Below are 20,076 nucleotides of genomic sequence, written 5' to 3'. Positions count from 1 at the left end.
GAATTCAGGCCCAACGTAGTTCGAATACAAGGATGAAAATTTTCATTCATTCTTTCATTGTGATTACAAGGGAATTGGAAAACAACATTGAAATTTCTGGAAAACAGCATTTGGCGATTTCTTGTCTTGTGGTGGCGTCATTCCTTTCCTTTCAGACAGTCGGAAATGGAGGCTTGTAGACGATTTCTTCTTCATCGTCCTCCTCAATTACTTCATAGCCGGGGCTACTGTGATCTGTTCCCTGTTCACGGGCGGGATGTTTTCCGCCTTTTAAGTTGCTATGGGTTGCCAATTCTTCGTCGAGTGCCGCACTTCTGGCCAACGACACGGCAGTCTCGATATCTATTTTCGCTTCTCTCGCCTTTCCTTCGTGTATCTCCAAACGAAGCAGGTTCAACCTTTTCCTTAGGCTTTCGGTTTCCATCTCAACCTCCTTCTTTCTCTTTATCTGTGACGCCAGATCTTCATCCAAGGTTGTGACCGCAGCTTTGTAGATCGTCGTGGTCACGTCTACTTTGAGTCCTTCTTCTTTAATTCTCTGAATCTCTCGAGTGATTCGTTCGATCTTTCTTCGTAGTTCCTCCTCAGTGAGCTCCGTCTGGACGTTCTTGCCTTTGTCCATAGCGGTGTTTCAACTTCCCTGGGATGATAGAGCGGTATTTAGGATTTGTGGTGGGAGATGGATTTTGCGTGAGAAACTAGAGACTCGGAAATTTTGGTCGGACATTTTAATAGTGGATTCTGTATACTCTTTAGAGTTTTGGGCTTGGAGTGGGTTTACAATATCTTCATTCAAAGCAACGTAACACATAAGCATTTAAGTGCACATAGGTAACGCGTCCTAATCATGCATGGGGACCCTTTGTGCCAAGGGTAGGCCTAACGCATTCGAATGATGTACGTGTGAATTTAAACCAGTCAAGTGATTCCCCCCAAAAATAATACTTAACAATGAGTGAAGCGTTTTAAAAGGGAAAAACAAACCCACGCAGGGGCTATTTAGAAAGTGCGATAACATTGGGCCCACGCAGGGGCTAAAGCAATGCGAATACAACAAGGAAAAACCCGCGTAGGGGCGATATCCACTATGCTGCTCCGGACGATCCCGCTCCGTCGTCGTTTTTCTGGTTTTTGTGCTGTTGGAACATGTACCTCAGCATCAACAGAAAGCCTTCGCCCAGACGCCCTTTGTCTTCCAGGCTCTCATATCGCATCCTCTCAATTTTCTGCTGGATCCAGTTGTCGAACTCTTCATACCCTTGCTTCAGTCTCTCGATCTCTCGAGTTGCCCTCTCGAGTGCGTCTTGATTCTCTACGAATTTGGCGTAGACCTCATTAGCTTCTTCCTTTAATTCTCGTAATTCGGCCTCTGCTTTGGCCTCTCTGTCTGTCACACTACGAAAGCTACGCGGAATTTGAAAGGAGATGTTTTGTATATCCCTCTTCAACCATGCTTTGTAGCCTTCGTCACATCCAGCGTTGAATTGATCAGGGGCGATACTGTCTTTGCCCATGCGCTTGGCATTCTTCCATTCTCTGAGCATCTCTGTAGCGTCGTCCACCCTGTCGTCCCCGATGTCATATACATAAGCACCATAATACGCTTCTCTAGGCACAGTCTGCTTTCTTCCAAACTGTCGCAAGACTCGAAACGGCGCGTAAGGGCGGATCCCTCGGATACCGGGTAAAGGAAGCACGACACATCTTCGACTTTCTACGACAACCTCTTTGGATATGAAGCGGTCGAGCATCCATTGGAGGTCCTCTTCTCTCAACTCGGAGAAAATTTGGGCCCATTTCCCTCTCGTCTTCCGATTGTTCATGTTTGCCCAGAATAACAAGTCGTTCAAGTCCTTGAGGGTGTTCTTGTTGTCGAGAGTGTGCAGTTCTCGAGTTCCGGCACGCTTCGCCAAGTGGCTGAGAATCCACCATTGGAGGAGCAGATTACAGCCCTGGAAGTACCGATGTCCCTCTTTGCACTTACCCAAAGCGCGATATATGTCTGACAATATGACCGGGGCTACGGAGTAGTACTTTGTCGTTTCTTGATTCTCGTACCCTTTGAATAGCGTCTGGACGAGTGTTATGACTCTAGTGTTGATACTCAGGCTCGGGCCGTGCGGGAAGACCATTGTTCCCAACAAGGCTATGGCAAACGCCAATGGGCGGAGCTCGTTCCACTCCCTGTAGGAAATTCTAAATTCCTGATTATACGCGGCATAGAAACTCGCGTGTCCAAATCTAACGTATAGATCTCTGAACATTATGTGGGAATCTTGACACCAATAAGTGAAATCTTTTCTTAGTCCTAACCAATCCGAGATGTCCTCAACGGAAGGTTTGTTGGGAATAAACACGTCCTCTTGTTTTCGGGCTCTTCTTTCTAGGCCCGTTCCCACGGTGTCTATGCAATCCCTTATCTCTTCTAATGTAGGGGTGATTTCGGCCGTTCCAAAACGGAAGACCATTCTTTGGCTGTCCCAATACCCCGTGAGTACCTCTATCAACTCTGGCCAACCATTCATGTTGATTAGCTCGATCAAAGCCCCTACATACTTGTTGAGAGTCCGCCTATGATCTCCGTCTAAGTCGTTGTGCCACATTGTTAGTTGGGGTGGCGCTGAGATGACCATGTTGAATTTGGGGAAACGGTCCATACCTGCAAAACAGAAACCTGTTAGACTTTCCCCTACCCCCAAGTTGGTTTTCACACATACACTTTCGAATGTCAAATAACATGATGCGTCGTGAGGTCGAAGACCTTAGACGCGATTTTGGTGGTTTTCTACTAAAATGGACTTAATACGCCTTGGGTATTAAGTCATCCTAGGCTAATGCCTAATTTTGGTTTTGGTTTCGCTCTAACTTAGGCTTTTCTAGAATTGTTTTCAAATAGACGGTTACCCGAGTCGGACAAACATCGGGGCGGAGCTATCGAATAACGTCGGATGACCGCATTCCAACTATTTATTCGATACTCCCAAATGATTTCTTGAGGTATTTCTGAGAGAAGTCGCGGTAAGCCGCGTAACTTCCGTTTCCTAATGCAGTCTATTTGCCGTTTGGCGGAAGTTATGCCATGAAATGCAATTATTCGAAAACTAAAGTATTTAAGCAAGTGAACAATTATCACAATTAGTCAAACAAGTTAGTCTTAAGGTTAGAATCCTCCAAATAGTCCCCAGCGGAGTCGCCATTTCTGTTTTATCGAAAAAAGTGATTTTCGAAAAGAGTTTGTTTTCAGACTTTTAGGAGTCGCCACTTAATTTTTAAGAAAAATCAAGAAAACTTCGTTTCTAAACAACCTAAACAGAAAAAATTGTTTTGAAACATTTTTTAAGGGTTCGGGATTCTCATTAGTGTCTTAGGAAGGTGTAAGGCGCCTAAGACACTCCGTTAAATACGGTTTTCCGACGATTAACTTATTTGACTATTTTTTAAAGACTTGCGAATTTTGAACTACTTAGATATCTAGGCGAACTTTATAAGTTTTGAAATATTTAACTTTGCAAAATCGTTTTGGGGCTAAGACACTTTATATTCAAACAAACTTGTAGAATTTGATTTTTTTTTTTTTGAACTTATTAGAAATTTAGACAACATTACAAGTTGATGATTTTATTTTTTTTTACTTTGAGATTCCATTTTAGTTAAACCTCTTAAATTTTGATAAAATAGATAGGCGTTTCAAAGGGGGTTGGAGTTTTCTAATCTCGACTAACGACATATAAATAAAAGCACGTAAACGAAGAGTAAAGAGAGAGAGAGAGGGAGAGAGAGATTCGGGTCCAAACTCGGGTTCTGTTCGCCTTGACCGAGTTTTGGACCCACCTATTTTTTGGATTTTGACCCCTTCTTTTTCGTACCTGTCCTAGTCTAGACATATAAAAATATACAAAGAAAGTGAAAATATAAGGGCTTATGCCCATTATAAACAAAATACAACACAATACTAAAATCTTCTAATTCGCCTTTGGATTCTTCTTCAATCTTTCCGAAATTGGCTTCATACGTTTGCCTTGACTCGATAGAGGATTGAGCCTTTACGGCTCTTCCGGAATGCGAGGAGAGAAGGGAATCCCAAACGGACTCGAAGGGGTTTTCACATGCCACAAAAACAAGTGAAAGAATTAATATATAATCCAACCGACACATATGCGAGGAGAAAAACAAACTAAAAAAAACACACTTTTATCCAAGAAAGATGCGCCATACCAAACTATCCCCCATGTGATTTTAAAATGAGGTTGTAAACTTTACTTCAGGCACAAAGAGAAAAGCAGAATGTATCGACGGCCGCCTCATTGATTTTAACACAGGCAAAATGTCACATTTGATGAATCATGCTACTATTATCTATACATTAAAGGCTATTATGCAAAGTTAAATCCAACACAAGGACATAAGCGAGAAGATTAACGATTTCTAAGGCTAGAAACGACTTCAAGATACGCATTTACCTGCGCCTCCCAACCCCGACCATATTCTTGAATAAACAACTCAAAAAAAACAGGACAAACACTTGAACACGAACAACACCAAACAGTAAAGGGGCAGCATGTGAACCAAAGACAGCGACTTTAACAATCTTAAAGAGAGGAGGAAATGCGATATTACGGCTAAACCATGTCACACTCAAAAACGGGAAGCAACACGAAACCAACCTGCGTACTGACACTAAATCGTAACGTACAATGCGCCTCGAAATCGAGCAGCCAACATGTATGACATTTTCTATTCACGGCAACACAGGCCATATACCCAACGTTCAAATACTCAACATGCTTGATCCAAAATAAACTAAAGACATCCACATTTGATTAACAGCAACACATACCAACACTTAAAACTAATAACTCAAGCGAACGCCAGCCACAACAAAGAATCATCGCGCCGAAGACGACATAGATGAAGAGTGTTTGGAGAGGTGAAACATTACCTGTTCCTGGCGACGAACTGGGACGGGAACGAGCAAGGAGCAACGACTTCACCGGAACGCAGCAAGAACGAAAGAACCTTCCCAAAGGCTTGAACTGTTGTTCGTATGCGAACGCTACCCCCGAAAATCAAAGTGTCTTTGTATTCGAGAATCAGAGGCTGAAATATTTTGAAAAAAAGATTGCCTTAACTCACGATTTTTCCCTCCTCGAAATTCTTAGCGCTCAAAATTCTAACCCCTTTTCTTGAGGACGAAAGGGGTTTATATAGGGTTTTCGGAAGAGGGAAGGGCAAGAACGTGACTAGGCCCCTCTGAATTCAAAATTTGAATCCCTCCCATTAATGGTGCCCCATCTTTCTCTGAAAAACGTCCTTTTGGAAACGGAAAAAAGGGAAGGGATGGCCCCAATCGTCCTTGAGGGGAGACGTGGATCGATCTCGCGCCTCAAGGACGAAGATGCAGGTCTGCTACAGCCGAATACGGGTCTCCCTCCGCCGAAAGCAAGTCTGCTGCGAGGCGTACTGGCGAGGAGAGAGGAGAGGTGAACACGCGAAGGAGACGCGCGTCTGTTTCTGGGAAAGAGGGGGTCGCGTTTTCTGGGTTTTTGTCGCGTCTGGGGTTTCTAGGGGTCGCGACTTTACGCGTGGGTTTCTGCGCGGGAGAGAGGATGAGGGAAGGAGCGTGGGGAGAGACGGGTGGGAGAGCGTAGGGGAGATTTTCTGCGTTTTTTCTGGGTTCTCGGAATGGCGTCTGTTTTTCTGTGTTTTTTGGGAATTGTTGGGATGAAGGAAAGGGGAGGAAGAAAGAGGGGGAGATGGGTTGGGTCGGGTGCCGGGTCGAAGGGCTGGGTCGGGGTTAAATGGGTTTGGGTATTTTAAAAGTTTTGGGCTGTTGAGTGTGGGTTGGGTTAAAGAAAATAAATGGAAAAGGGTGTTGGGCTGCTGAAGAGGATTAGATTGGGTTGAGAGGGAATTTGTGCTTGAGGGATTGGGCCTGGGCGTTGGGCTGGAAAAGGGGAAGAGAAATGGGGTGGGCTGAAAATAAACAAAAGGGAAATGGGCTGGAGGAAGGGAAGCTTTAAGATACACACATATACATATACATATATGTATATACATATAGGTATATATATACATCTATCTTATTTTCACAAGATTTATAAAACCAATTAACTCACACTGACGCGGGTCAAAATTGGGTGTCAACAATTATCAATGATCCTTGTACTTGTTGTTGAGTGTTATGGTTGATTTTACGATATTATCTGATGTATATTGCAATCTATTTTGAGTTGGCCGATGATATCTACTCAGTACCTGTGTTTTGTACTGACCCCTACTTGTATGTTTTCTCTTTGTTATTTGTGGAGTGCAGCAAACGTACCGTCGTCTTCAACTCAACCGTAGCTCTAGCCAATCTTCATCACGCCAGAATTCAGGGTGAGCTATTGTTTCTAGCTTGGATTGGATCTTCTTCTTCACGTCTTGATGCCTTGAAGTTCTGGCATGGACTAGCTGTTTAGTTATTTTAGTTTCTTAGATACTCTTAGAATTAGTAATTTGAGGATAGAATGTTCTTGTGATGATGACTTCCAGATTTTGGGGATAATGATAAGTTTTGAGTTTTAGAAATTAATTATTGATTTCGTTAATGAGTTTTAAGTCTTCCGCATTATATTCTGCCTATTATGTTCGAAATGTTGGGGTTTAGATGGGTTGGTTCGCTCACATAGTAGGATAAGTGTGGGTGCCACTCACGGCTCATTTTGGGTCGTGACATATAAGAACCCAAAATTAGATTATTTTTTTATCGATACACTCTATCCAAGTAGATTCACATGTATCTAGGCTACACTTACTAATCTCGCATCCTTATCTCCCTCCCATTTTACTTGTCACTCTCTTAACTCACTCACATATCTGGTATACGAGATACATGCTAATTACACTAGATTTTTGATAGTGTTATTGAAACACCACCATTATTTGCCATATTTGATTGAAAAATCTTCTCATTTTCGTGATTTTATAGAATTATAAGTTTAAAAAGAAAAAAATTAGAAAAAGAAAAACAGAAGCGCTAATCCGCCCCAGCCTTCGATCCTTCTAGGATTGGATTGGGCCGAACATTTTCAAGCCCTACCAATTGAAGAATCGATCCACCTTAGCCTTCAAATTCGTTGACCCACGAAGCTTAAACCAGGTGAAATTGGGCCAACCCTCTTTGATAGATGTACTTATAATATAGGCCACGAGAAAGTTATTATCTTGAAAGTCGAAATGATTGCTAAAATCATGATTTTTCAAGTGGAGCTAATTTTTTATAATTATATTTGTAAAATTATTTATTTAAACTCAAAGGTGTGATTATTAATTTAGAATATAGTGTCAAAACTATTTTCATATAAAATATAACATAATAATATTATTGTATATAGCTATACTAATGGTTCACAATATTTCAGATAGATAAGTTTATGATTTATTCCATTTTCAAAAATCATTCTTTATCATACATCTATCATTTTTTTTAAAAATATTTTTATCCTATGTATATTGTCCATCTTATGTTTTTAAGAATTATCCTTATCCTAAAAAATATGTACTTATTACACTTTAATAAAAATAATCTTTAGCCGCCATTAATTAATAATAATAATTTAATTGCAACTAAATATATTTTTAACGATAATTTATACTCTTTATTAATGTCCCAAAACCTTATAGCAACACTGGATCAAATTACAATTAACTAATATCGATAAAATATTTCTCTTTCTTAATGTATATATTTATTGTCGTTAAAGCATTTTTGTTTTAGTGTTAATCCACAATCTTCTAGATACTGACACGTCTGCCACACGTTTTTAAGAATCATTCTTATCCTAAAAATATCTACTTATTAATCTAAAATCTTTTAGATAGAATAATTTATAACGGGTCTATTACACGTATTTAAGATTCGTTCTTTATCTTAAAAGATATTAATTTATTCTAAATTTGGTATACCAATTAATAAGTCCACACTCACATACTAATATAAAAGCCAATCATACTATCTCGTTTACTATTACAAGCATAATATATTTTTTATACTATCATTCTCTCTCAAGTAAGGTTTCACTCTTAATTTTGTATATTTATATTATTTAAATTCTGAATATTTTTTAAAATGCACAAGTGTTGGTGATCTTATCGGTAAGAACATCACTTTCTTTTGCAACTAAGAGTTATACAATTGTAAAACAATCATCTACTTTTCTCTGTTTAAAAAGAATGAGTTTATTTTCATTTTTAGTTTGTTCAAAAAAAATAATCTCGTAACATGTTTAAGAACACAAGATTAAAGTACAGTTTTGTACATTTCACATAATTTTAATTTAGAATTATCTTTTTTATTTTCTTAAACTTCATTTCAAGTCAAACCAAGTCATTCTTTCTGAAACGGAGGGAGTAATATTTTTTATTTTACTTACCAAACCATAATTTGTGTAGTACTGTTATATATTATATATAGAAGTCATATAAGAGTTATACAAATGAAAAATAATTATCTAATATTTTTTATCTTTTTATCGTAATGTTTTTTTATAATCATTCTATTTACAAAATTTTGTTTCAATAAATTAAATTATTTTTGAAAATTAGGTTCTATTCAGGATAAATAGATAATGTACAAGTAATATTTATTAAATATACCGATTACATCAAAGAAATTCACAATTCATGAATATTCCTGAAATTGATAAGTATTTAAGAGAAGAAAATAAATTAATCCGATTCTTAATTTTTTTCTATGATTCTTCATCATTATCTAATTTGATTTTTTCTCTTTTACATACTTGTCTATTTAAAAAAACACCAATGAATCATCAAATTTTTAATGTAATTTACAATTGGAATAAAAATTTCTTGTATACATCTCATCCATTAACCCCCTATACAACAAATGACTTACCTTGCACTTGTATTAGCTCTTCCTCATATTCTTTACATAGTTTATTCAATCTCGAGCAAGATTTCTACTTATTGATTTTATATATCTATAAATTTTTAATGTATGAGTATAAGTATAAATGATTTTCATAAGATTATTTATTATTTTATATTAAATATGATTCAATTTTATATGTGGCTAAAATTATTACTTTTATCACCACCAACAAGCTCAACGAGAAAAAAATAGTTTGCATAATCGGAGCAACAAGAAGAAAGTGGTGTTCCTATTTTTCCCATTATGAACACCACGTTTTTCTTGTTGGACTTGTTGTTGATGAAAGTATTCATTTTAGCTACACAAAAAATAAAATCAAAATTTGTATAAAATTGTAAATAATATAATGAAAATCACTCATACATACATTCATACATTCAAAAATTTTGTAAATATAAAGTTAATAAGTTGAAATCTTATTAACCCAGGATGTCAAGCCTATTACTTCTTTTAGCAATGGGTTAGCGGCAGAGGCCTATCCAAGAATTTGACATGACGAATATACTATTACGAAAATATGCATTTAAGATATAAATTCAATCAATTTGACATTTTAGGTTTTATTCACTACTGGAGTCCTTTATTATATGTTATACCATCTAATATTACTAGTAGTTTTAATAAGCACAGGTTTTATTTAATTATATAAAAAATTACAATAGTAAAAAAATATTAGGAATTTTTAAAGTGACAAACTTAAAAAATTATGAAAGATTAAAGTTATATATATATATATATAATCAAAGCTTTATCTGCGTATGACTGTGAGGCCAAGTTGATCTCTTATTTCCATGCTAGTTCTATTGGTGGTTATTCTGGCATTTATGCTATAAAGTTCTATCAGAAGAGAATGAAAAAAAGATGTGTAATATTTGTCAGAGGTGCAAGGGTGAAATGTGACATTGTAATAATTAAGAAAATCATTTTTGAAAATTTATATAAAACAATTACTTTACCCCTCCTTATATTGACCTCAAGCTAATGTTGATTGAATTTTGAAAACTATTTCGAGTTTTGAATAAAAATTGTGAATAATGTAAGTTTTTTTGTGTTTTAAAAGGCTAAAATTATTTTTAAATGGTTTTTAGTATCTTTTGAATTTTTGAGTATCATAATAAAATGTCATAGATTCAATTCGGCGCAAAATTTTGTGAAAAATGGTCTAAGAGAGTTGCATATTTCAGAGTTGGAGTCTTTTTGAGGATTTGAAGTTCTAAATTAGAAGTTTTAGCCTTCGGAATAACTTTTCACAACGTTTGAGGTTCAAATGCTCAAATTGAATTTATGAAAGTTTCATTAGATTCGGAGGATGATTTTAGGCCTAAAAAAAATATTAGTGGAATTTTCAGATCTCCCGATCTTGTTTTTACCTTTTAGGTGTTGGTTCATTTTTTGTGACTATTACATATGTCGGGTAAAGAAGACGTTGGACTCTTTTTAGTCTTAAACGTCGATTTTAGTTAGGTTGCATATATTTATTTATGTGTATGGGGTTCTGAACTAATCTCGAGTGTCTATTTGATGATTTTGTTGTTGGTTTATTTTTTAGTAAAGAATGGGTCTTGAAAGTGATAGAACACGTTTTAATTAAGCTTGCTTTAGCGATGCTCACAAAATCGAAGACTAGTTCGCAAAAGTGAGACCCTTATTTTAGGCTGAATTTATTTATCATTTATTAAATAAATGACTTCAAAAAAATTAAATAAGGATAAAATTGTAAATTTATCTAGTTTCTTAATACAAGGGAAATCAAAAACATGTGACAGATAAAAAGAAAAATGTGAGTCTTTATTAAAGAAATATATCTAAATATAGTTGAGATTCTAAACAATAAACAAAATAATAGGTAAAATAAGAGTCCCATAAAATCACCGAACTAACCAATAAAATAGGTCATAAATCGTGTAACTATTTATTTTTTAATAAATTGTCATATTTATAATTAAAATCATAATGTTGTAAATAAAAAGACTAGAATAATTTATGTAAATTAAGATCTTAAATAGTATATTCTTATAAAAAAAATTTGTTGATATTCGTATTAGATTATTTTATTTTTTAAAAATTTTACCATTAGAAACATGGTATATCACATTAGTTGCTAGATTTATGTTCATACAGTTTTTATACCAAATTGCTATTCTAATAATTTAATGGTTATATTTACGATTTCGAGTGAAAAATATATAATATTATTTAAATTTTTATTGTTTCAATATTGATAGTGTGTGAGATATTTAACTATAGTAATTACATATATTTGAGTGAAAATATATTTTACTTTTTGATATTTTATTTTTTGAATTGTGTCAAGAGAGCAGCTTGCACATACATTAACTAATTTTATGTGGTATTTGTTATTGAGCAGCAACTTTCACATATAATAATCACAAAATTCATATTTGTATTTATAGTTATAGTTTGCATAATTACGCTTAATAGTAAACTTAAATATGTATAATTTCACGTGCATATATACAAAAGAAGTTAGACTATTTCGCTATACATATATACAAAAAAACAATTGTACAATTCGTTGGCTCCTCTTCATATTTGTATAATTCGCTTGCAAACCATTTGTATAAATTATTGACAGCCTATTGTTTGTATAAATCATTTACAGTATCTCAATTCAATTTTATGTGTTTGTATATATGTATAAAATTTGAATATGTATACAATTGAATCGAAATAAAACGTTTGTATATCAAACATCGTTCTCTCTCGTGCGCGCTTTATCCAAACATAAATTATACATTGTATTTTATATAATTTGTGTTTGTATAAAGCGAGAAAGAGATAAAGACAAAAGAGAACCGGGCAGGGGAATATTTGTATTGTATAATTATCAGTGAAATAGGACGAAGATATATGTGTTTACATGTGTATATACAATTTTCTCTCACTTTATACAAACAGAAACACAATTTATTCATTTCTGATTGTATTAAGCGACAGAGGTGAACGACAAAGGGAGGGAGGGAAAGAGAGTTTGAGGGAGAGAGGTGACTCGAAAAATAATTTGTCACATGACACAATTAAATCAAAGTGTGGTTATAGCATTTATTTAAATAAATAATTTATCATTATATAAAATTTTCCCTTTTTAAAATGATAAATACATATATATCTAATACTATATATTAGGATATTAAAAAAATAATTGTTGCACTACTAATAGAATTTAACTATTTATAACTGATCATTCACCCTTTGCAATGGTTGGTTAATTATTAAATAGCTATTACCGTAAAAAGTGGGGAAATTTTATGTATAGCAAATATAAAATTCTTAATTTTATGTGATGGCAAACTTTTCAAAATTGCATTTCGTAGTAAAATTATAGTTTGTTACGGATGAACACAAATACGGATGTATTGTTCAAATGGAAATTTGTGTATAAAGTTGTAATTTGTATATATGATCTTTTATATAATTGTATATCCATAATATGTATAAGTATATGAAGATGTTGAGTGTTTATATGAATTTGTAAGTTATATACATATACCTATTTAGTGTTTTTGGTGAATTGTAAAGTACATGAAAATGTTGAGTGTTTATATGAATTTGTCATATATATATATATATATATATATATATATATAGACTGCATTTACTTGCCCCGAAGGACATTTTGAATGGCTAGTTATGCCATTTGGATTAAAAATAGCACCTCCAATATTTCAAAGAAAAATGGATAAAATATTTGGAGAATATAAAAGATTTGTTTTAGTATATGTAGATGATATTTTAGTATTCAGTAAAAATATAAAAGAACATTTAGGACATTTACAAACAGTCTTTAGGTTATTTGTTAATAATGGAATAATAATTAGTAAAAAGAAGATAGAATTATGTAAAAATTATATAAATTTTTTAGGAATCACTTTAGGAGAAGGGAAGGTTAAATTACAACCTCATATAGCTAAAAAGGCCTTTGATATGCCAGATAAATTAGATAATTTAAAAGATTTACAAAAAATTTTAGGCATAGTTAATTATGCAAGACCTTTTATTAAAGATTTAGGAAAAATAGTAGGACCATTATATTCTAAGACAGGAAATAAGGGACAAAGAAATTTTAATATTGAAGATATAAAATTAGTACAAAAAATAAAGGATAAAATAAAAAATATATCTGATCTTAATACGTCATTAGAATCAGATTATCTGATACCAAAAATAGGCTGATGTTTCAATAAAATGTTTAGATTGATTTGTTTTAATTCTTTATGTTGTACAATCCTACTTAGTACTCCTTCACTCTCTTGTTCTATTATGTAATTATCATATTAGTTTCTAGTTTAAACTTCCTCTTTTTTTTTTAATGGACTCTGTCCATTCATGAATCTATTAATACTGTTCATTTCTTTCCCTTAGCCTTTGTTCTTAAGAGTAATCTTCTTTAACCCCATCCCGGAAATGGTTATTCACAGTTCTTTTTTTAGAACATTTAACCTGACTCGTCTTAGGAATTTACAGTTTAATCCATCGATACTTTTAAGAGGCTAAGAGACTAACCATATACTAGGCAAAATAGATTCATGATAATATTCTTATATTTACATGAACTTAGCAAAAATTAAACACACATAATTTACAAATATGAGAAGTTTAACAGAAACATAGATATGAAAACTTATTTATTTAGTATTCTTGGTGAATTGTATAGGTATATGAAGATGTTAAGTGTTTATACGAATTTGTAAAATATATACATATACCTATTTAGTGTTTTTGGTGAATTGTATAAGTATATGAAGATGTGAGTGTTTATACGAATTTGTATATTTATACAGTGCAGAAAAATTGTATAAAGTAAAGAAAAAAGAGAAAACACTCGTTTTAACTTCTTAATAATTTATACAAATCAATGGGGCCCTATAATAGCAAAGTGATCGAGTATTTGCCTATAAATGAAAATAATTAAAAAATAGTTATTACATTTAATTTAATTTATTTATTTGTTATTTTCTACCATTATCACAAAAAAATCCTGATAAAATTGATATTAAAATTATATATATATATATATATTAAAATTGGAACTTGATGATTAGAATTTCTTGTAATTCGTTGGAAGAAGTAGTATTTTAATAGGAGTCTTCTTATATATTTGATTCATCACTTATTTAATTCAACTAGGACTTAATTTTTCTTTTATATATGTTTGAGATATTCATAGAAAGAGAAATATTATATCTACTCATCGACAAATAAGATTATATAAAATGAATTATAAATTTATGACATGCATATATTGAATTGATATAAACACCTGATGTGGATAAGTTTTCTTTTTTTGATAAAATGCTTCTAGAAAAAGTATTTTTTACGAAGTATTTTTACCTCTAATTAAAAGTATTTTGTAATGCTAAACAAGTCAACTAGAATTAATTTATTTGTAACCAAAATTTTGATATCTTGATTGATACCGCATAGATTGTACCCAAACTTATAATATTACGATTAGTGAGTGAATTTATCCCACAAAATTGAAAAAACAAGGGCGCGACATTTCGACATCATAATTTTTTTTATTTCATTGTTTAAATACACAAAACTCAAAAGAGCAATCAACAATAGAAAAATCTATAGTTATAACAAACTGCATTTTAGTTCACATCCATTCTCTTGAGCAAACAAGAAACACGTATTTATACACAAAAATACAAAGAAAAGGGGTTAAACCAGGCAAATCCAAGATTATGCCCTCATGCAGGTAAAGCAAAACTTTTTTCTTCCCAGTTTGGAGGGTCCATAACCAAACAAAAATCGGATTTCTCAAAATCGGCAACCTACAAAACGCGGAAAGCTTGCTTAACAAACCATCAAATGACATAAGATTCCCTGAAATAAACGCGGAACATAAAGTTAGATCAGTAAAAGATCGTTACCTTTTGATTGCAGCTTGGACAATAATGATACTTGTGCCAGAGGCAATCCATTGATGGCAACAGAAAGCATACTCCAAGCATAAATGGTGTCATGCATCCAACAAAAGCTGCAGGACTCGGTTTTGATCTAAATGGAACACACATTAAAGGAAATCAGAATTTCGCTGACACATACTCGAAATAGGCCATAGTAAGAAAGCCCGTCAATTCAAAGCTGATGGAAGTTAAAACAGGCGAGTATACATAAACTCTAGATAGACCTCTACAGGAGAAGTCGGAAGCAAAGTTGTTTGTTGCAACAAAACATCGCTTATGCCACGAAGACAATTTTTTTATTAGTTACTGCAAAGAGAAGTTAAGAACATAAATATGGATCTAGAAGGCACATATTGCTAATGCTGAATTACAGGTTGCTTCAACATTCACAAAATAGAGAAGTTGGGAATTGCATATACAAGTTCAATTGCTGCTAGAGTGCCATAAAGTTTTTGCTGCCAGTGGTATGCAAGCCAACTCAGCTGAATCAACCATGAGCTGCAACATGATATTCAAACATATGCGCAGCACAGCATACACATTTTATATATAGATGTATGAATGTATGTATGTGGATCTCTAATCTATCTCTGCTCCTTGCACATTAAACTTGGTCAGTTACAAAGTCAACGAAAAAATTCATGCTAAGCATGTGTTACACTGTCATATGGATAGTCTACCTTTTGTAATTTGTAAGTTTGGTCTTCTACCTATTGGATGTGATGGACTTCAGCCATGAAATTTTCCTACATGGGCCTGTCACTATAATGTGAAACCACTGGGATTGGAAAATGGAAATCAGATTTCTTTTTACCCTAACAGGCACTTATGTACTCTTAGAATTGCTATTATGGTAGAGAAACTTTTTGAGAAAGGTAAGTCAACTCTAGTAGGCCATTAACAGAGGAGAACAGCAATGTCTCTGTCTAAGGCGTAATTTGTAAACGCAGTGAAAATCACACGTCTCGGTAAGTATTGCTATTGCGGCAGTCTGTTTCTTAAACATCCTTTTTTTTTCCTTTTCCTTTTCCTTTCAATAATGTGGTGTTCTGTTACCGCACCTGGACTATTTCACTGTGTACTTGCTACCTCCACCAACAAAGATACACGAGTTACTCTGCCCACCAAGGTCTTTAGCATCTTTAGGACCACAAGAAACCCTTTTTGGATATCCCCATTAGCCAATGAAAGAATCTAGAGAAGAATGTTCACGTTTTTCTTCGGAAGCTAAGAAGAAGGGGGTTGACTGCTTACTATTTGTTCTCGACTATGGAAGAATTTCAAAATCTCTTAATTATGTTTAACATCGAAGTTCTTGTTTAAGTAGCTGTCAAAAGAATCAGTGGTACAATTAACTCAGGAATAAACTAGACCATTAACAAAGTTCAGGAATGAATTCTCATGCTCATACTTCAGTATACTATTTACTTAGATATACACATCTCATATGAAAGGACATAATAAAGCCTTGTCACCAACAATATCTGCATAAACATGGTCTAACAGTAGTCACATGAAGTGCAAAAGTAATACTAATAAATATAAGTTACAAGAGATGAAGATAGACCCCTGACGTAATACTGAAGTCTCACACTTGTTACCTCTTATCAACGAAGGTGGGATAGGGACTGCGTTTGCTTAAGGATCCAGAAGGAAAGGAGAAAAAGCTGCACTGTTTAGTTACAAACTATAATCCAGATATCAGTTATAGAATGAAACGTGATTGTAAGTTTTCCATGGTTCCACCAAGATTTATCTACACAGAATGTTTTTGCATGCCCCATTAACCCAATATGTATAAAACTATTCCACCCTGCATTAGTTAAAGGTAGCAGGTGTGCAAAAGGGGTATTCTCCTCCAAACTTCTTCCATATCTTTCTTATCCAACTAAACTGCGATGCAGTTAGAGGACCAGAGAAACAGATACCTGTTTATCTATTTAACTTTTCCTTCTTTTTTTCTAGGTTTGGGAGATTTAACTTTTTGCTGACCCAAGTATACTAACTACTGATACAATACCTTAAAATACTAAAATACACATAAAGTAACAATGAAACCCTACAATCATCATCTATACCTAGCAATACTTTGATTTTGCTTCAATAACATGCCGAGCCAGTTCTATACTACCAATGGCAGAACAACAATATAGAGTAACAAAGAACCAAAGCTGCAAATTGCAATTATCCCAAAAAAAAAAAAAGGTTTAACCATTCGACTTTCATTTAGAATACTGATAAATTCGCTGATAAAGGTAAGGTGAATTAGCTTTCAGTGAGAATTCATCACCAAAAAATCATATCATGAATAGAACAACAAAGTTGCACACACATTGCAGACAAACAAAAGAAAACTTCCACTTTGTAATATAGATCAATCAAGGCAAAATTAATACATCAAACGAAACGTTACAAACACAAGTATACTAACTACTGATACAATATCTTAAAATACTAAAATACGCATAACGTAACAACGAAACCCTACAATCATCATCTAAAACTAGCAATACTTTGATTTCGCTTCAATAACATGCCGAATAAGTTCTAGACTACAGAACAACAACAACAATAAAGAGTAACAGGGAACCAAAGCTGCAAATTACAATTATCCTCCCAAAAAAGGGTTTAAAGAGGTTAAAAAGGGAGAAGAATTACTTGACTTGGGTGAGACCGGTGTTGCCACAGTGAAGGCAATTGAAAGGAGCAGGTGTATCTCTGTAAATAGTTTGTTGAATCGGAATTCCTTTAGGATCTCCATAAATGGCGTTTGGTGGAACCATACCTGCTTGATAAGGATTTTGACCTACATAGTATTGCTGCTGAAATTGCTGCGGCATCGGAGCCTGGTACGGCGCCGACGGGTTGTAAGGAATTCCGATCGCCGGCTCTTCGAACTTCGCCATCTCCGGTGATCAAATTGATGTTGATTATTACTATGTGATAAAAATAAATAAAATTCAGAATTATTTATTTTGCACACTACGCGTTTGTAGAATTGTTGTAGCGTTTATAGGGGGGCAAATTAATTAATTTGGTTTCTTAAAAAAAAAAATTGACTAATAAATCGCCGTGTATTTATCGTTTAACTTTGACGTTATCTATAACGAAGGAAACTAGGAATGGATCATTATTCGTTTATTATATTAAAAATAATTATTTAATATTATTTGTTTTATTTAATAAATTGAAGAGATAATTTTTTTTGTATTGGTAAAACCTTGCTATTAAATATCACGCTTTTTATTTATTTTTATTTGTCATATTATATTTTTCGAAAATTAATTTAATTAATTTTTAAAATTAAATTATATTAAATTAATTCGATACGTTAAATATTCAAAAAGTACTATAACTAGCAATTTTTGCAATATGATAAAAACACATCATAAAATGTTAATCAAAAAAACATTTTAGTTTGACTCTCGAAAAAAAATCAAGACAAATAAAATGGACGGAAATAATATTCAACATCTACTACAGTTTCCAAATTGTTAAATTCAATACATTCAAAGGGTGATTTGGTAATATTACTTTTATTATTTATTATTTTTTAAAAATTATGGAAAGTCAATACTGAAATGTTCCATTCTATTTTGATCGCTCCATTTAAATGGTCTCCTTGTGCATTTTGTAATTGCATGAATAATTAATTAATTAATTTGGTTTCTAGAAAAAAATTGATTTTGGAATTGATGTGTAATCAATGAATTAATTATTATTGAAAAGAAAAAAATAACAAAGGACTTTTCGTAACGAAATGAGCATTTAGAACAAATTAATCATTTTTATTGTACAGTAAAAACAATTTTTGAATAATAAAATTCTCTACTTGTATTCAAGCTAAAATACAGAAAAATCACAACACAGTGACTTTTATTTGAAAATTCCTATAGTTTGAACATATAGTTAAAAAAAAAAAACTAAAAAAATAATATGACTTTGACTCGTTTATAATTCAAATTCTAAAAAAATAATTCATGGTGTTTGAATTTTTATCAACTTATTTTTAGGTAAAAATATCAATCAAGAAATTACGTCCACAATTTCTTTTAGCAGGTAGCCAGCTACTATACATGAAATTACTCATTATTTTCAAAGGTGTCAACAATAAAGGCATAACACATAAAAATGATTTTTGATTTGATTTTAATGGATAATTATATCCTTCAATTCTGAGTGTGCATAAGTAGACACTTAAATTTATATAAAATTGAACAAGTAGATACATGTGTTCTACATGAAATAATGCATGTAGGACGCCACGTATGGCACAAAATTGTCATGTACAGTGCCATGTAGGACGAATCTGTCTATTTATTTAATTTTATACAAATTTAAATATCTACTTGTTCACATCAAAAGTTAATAAATCATAATTGTTATCTGACGCCAAATTGAGGATCATTTTTATGCATTGTGTTACCAATAAAATTGCACCTACAATATAAACTTAGTTTGCTTACTAGAACCTTTTTTCGTATTTTAACTAGAATTTCTTAAAATAGAAGAAAATATATGTTTTGACTTTCACCTACAATACCTAGTTTAAAATAAAAGAAAAAATATTTGAATTTCACCTACAACTAATAAAAAAATAAATTTAAAAATATATGATTTTGGTCGGTGAAAATAAGGATAATTTCTAGAAATTTCGCTAGTTCGGAAGCTAATTGGTTAGATACACGTTAGTTTGCAACATTACGAATTTTAACGGATTTTGGTGAGTTTCGATACGTCCACATACTTGTAACTCGAACATATGAGATCAAAATTAGGTATAATTTCATGCCTTTTTTGAAGTATTGTATGAAATTATGAATTAGTCATATATTATGCATTCTCTTTAAAAAACTAAAAGGGACAACTTACCATTCCCTAATCCAAAAATCGTATAATTTTAAGTGCGTGTAATTGAGCTGGATAAAACTATATACAGAAGCTGAGAATATTTGAGATGATTTAGATTAATCTTAAATTAAAATGTAGAGTTGAAAATATATATATATATATATATATGTATGTATGTATGTATGTATATATGTATATATTGTGTATATCACGCATTAATTTTATAAATGTCAAGTATATACATGATACACAAGAAATACATAGATATACACGAATAGTATTTCAATGATTGAATTGAAGTGGAGATAGTGTTAATGATGATGTTAATGTGGGGTGTACATGGTGAAGTAATGTTGA

The 20,076-nt window shown here is 33.0% G+C and overlaps 2 protein-coding genes across 2 annotated transcripts; both read right to left on the bottom strand.

Annotated features, from left to right (window-relative positions):
* Positions 1 to 904: 904 nt before the first annotated feature.
* LOC138347937 (uncharacterized) lies at positions 905 to 6,407 on the bottom strand. Its single transcript, XM_069296546.1, has 2 exons — positions 4,940 to 6,407; positions 905 to 2,659 (listed from the first exon to the last, which is right to left on the bottom strand). Exon 2 carries the CDS (start codon positions 2,655 to 2,657, stop codon positions 1,086 to 1,088), a length of 1,572 nt encoding a protein of 523 aa, XP_069152647.1. The 5' UTR covers positions 2,658 to 2,659; positions 4,940 to 6,407; the 3' UTR covers positions 905 to 1,085.
* Positions 6,408 to 14,452: 8,045 nt separating this feature from the next.
* On the bottom strand, positions 14,453 to 17,986 carry LOC101266147 (GSH-induced LITAF domain protein). The gene is made up of 3 exons (XM_004228390.5): positions 17,527 to 17,986; positions 14,833 to 14,959; positions 14,453 to 14,733 (listed from the first exon to the last, which is right to left on the bottom strand). Exons 1-3 carry the CDS (start codon positions 17,772 to 17,774, stop codon positions 14,650 to 14,652), a joined length of 459 nt encoding a protein of 152 aa, XP_004228438.1. The 5' UTR covers positions 17,775 to 17,986; the 3' UTR covers positions 14,453 to 14,649.
* Between the last annotated feature and the right edge of the window lie 2,090 nt (positions 17,987 to 20,076).

This window comes from Solanum lycopersicum, chromosome 1 (assembly GCF_036512215.1).
Source record: "Solanum lycopersicum chromosome 1, SLM_r2.1".
Taxonomy (NCBI): Eukaryota; Viridiplantae; Streptophyta; class Magnoliopsida; order Solanales; family Solanaceae; genus Solanum; species Solanum lycopersicum.
Note: the sequence above shows the minus strand (reverse complement) of the source record. Positions and strands in the feature narration are given on the sequence as shown.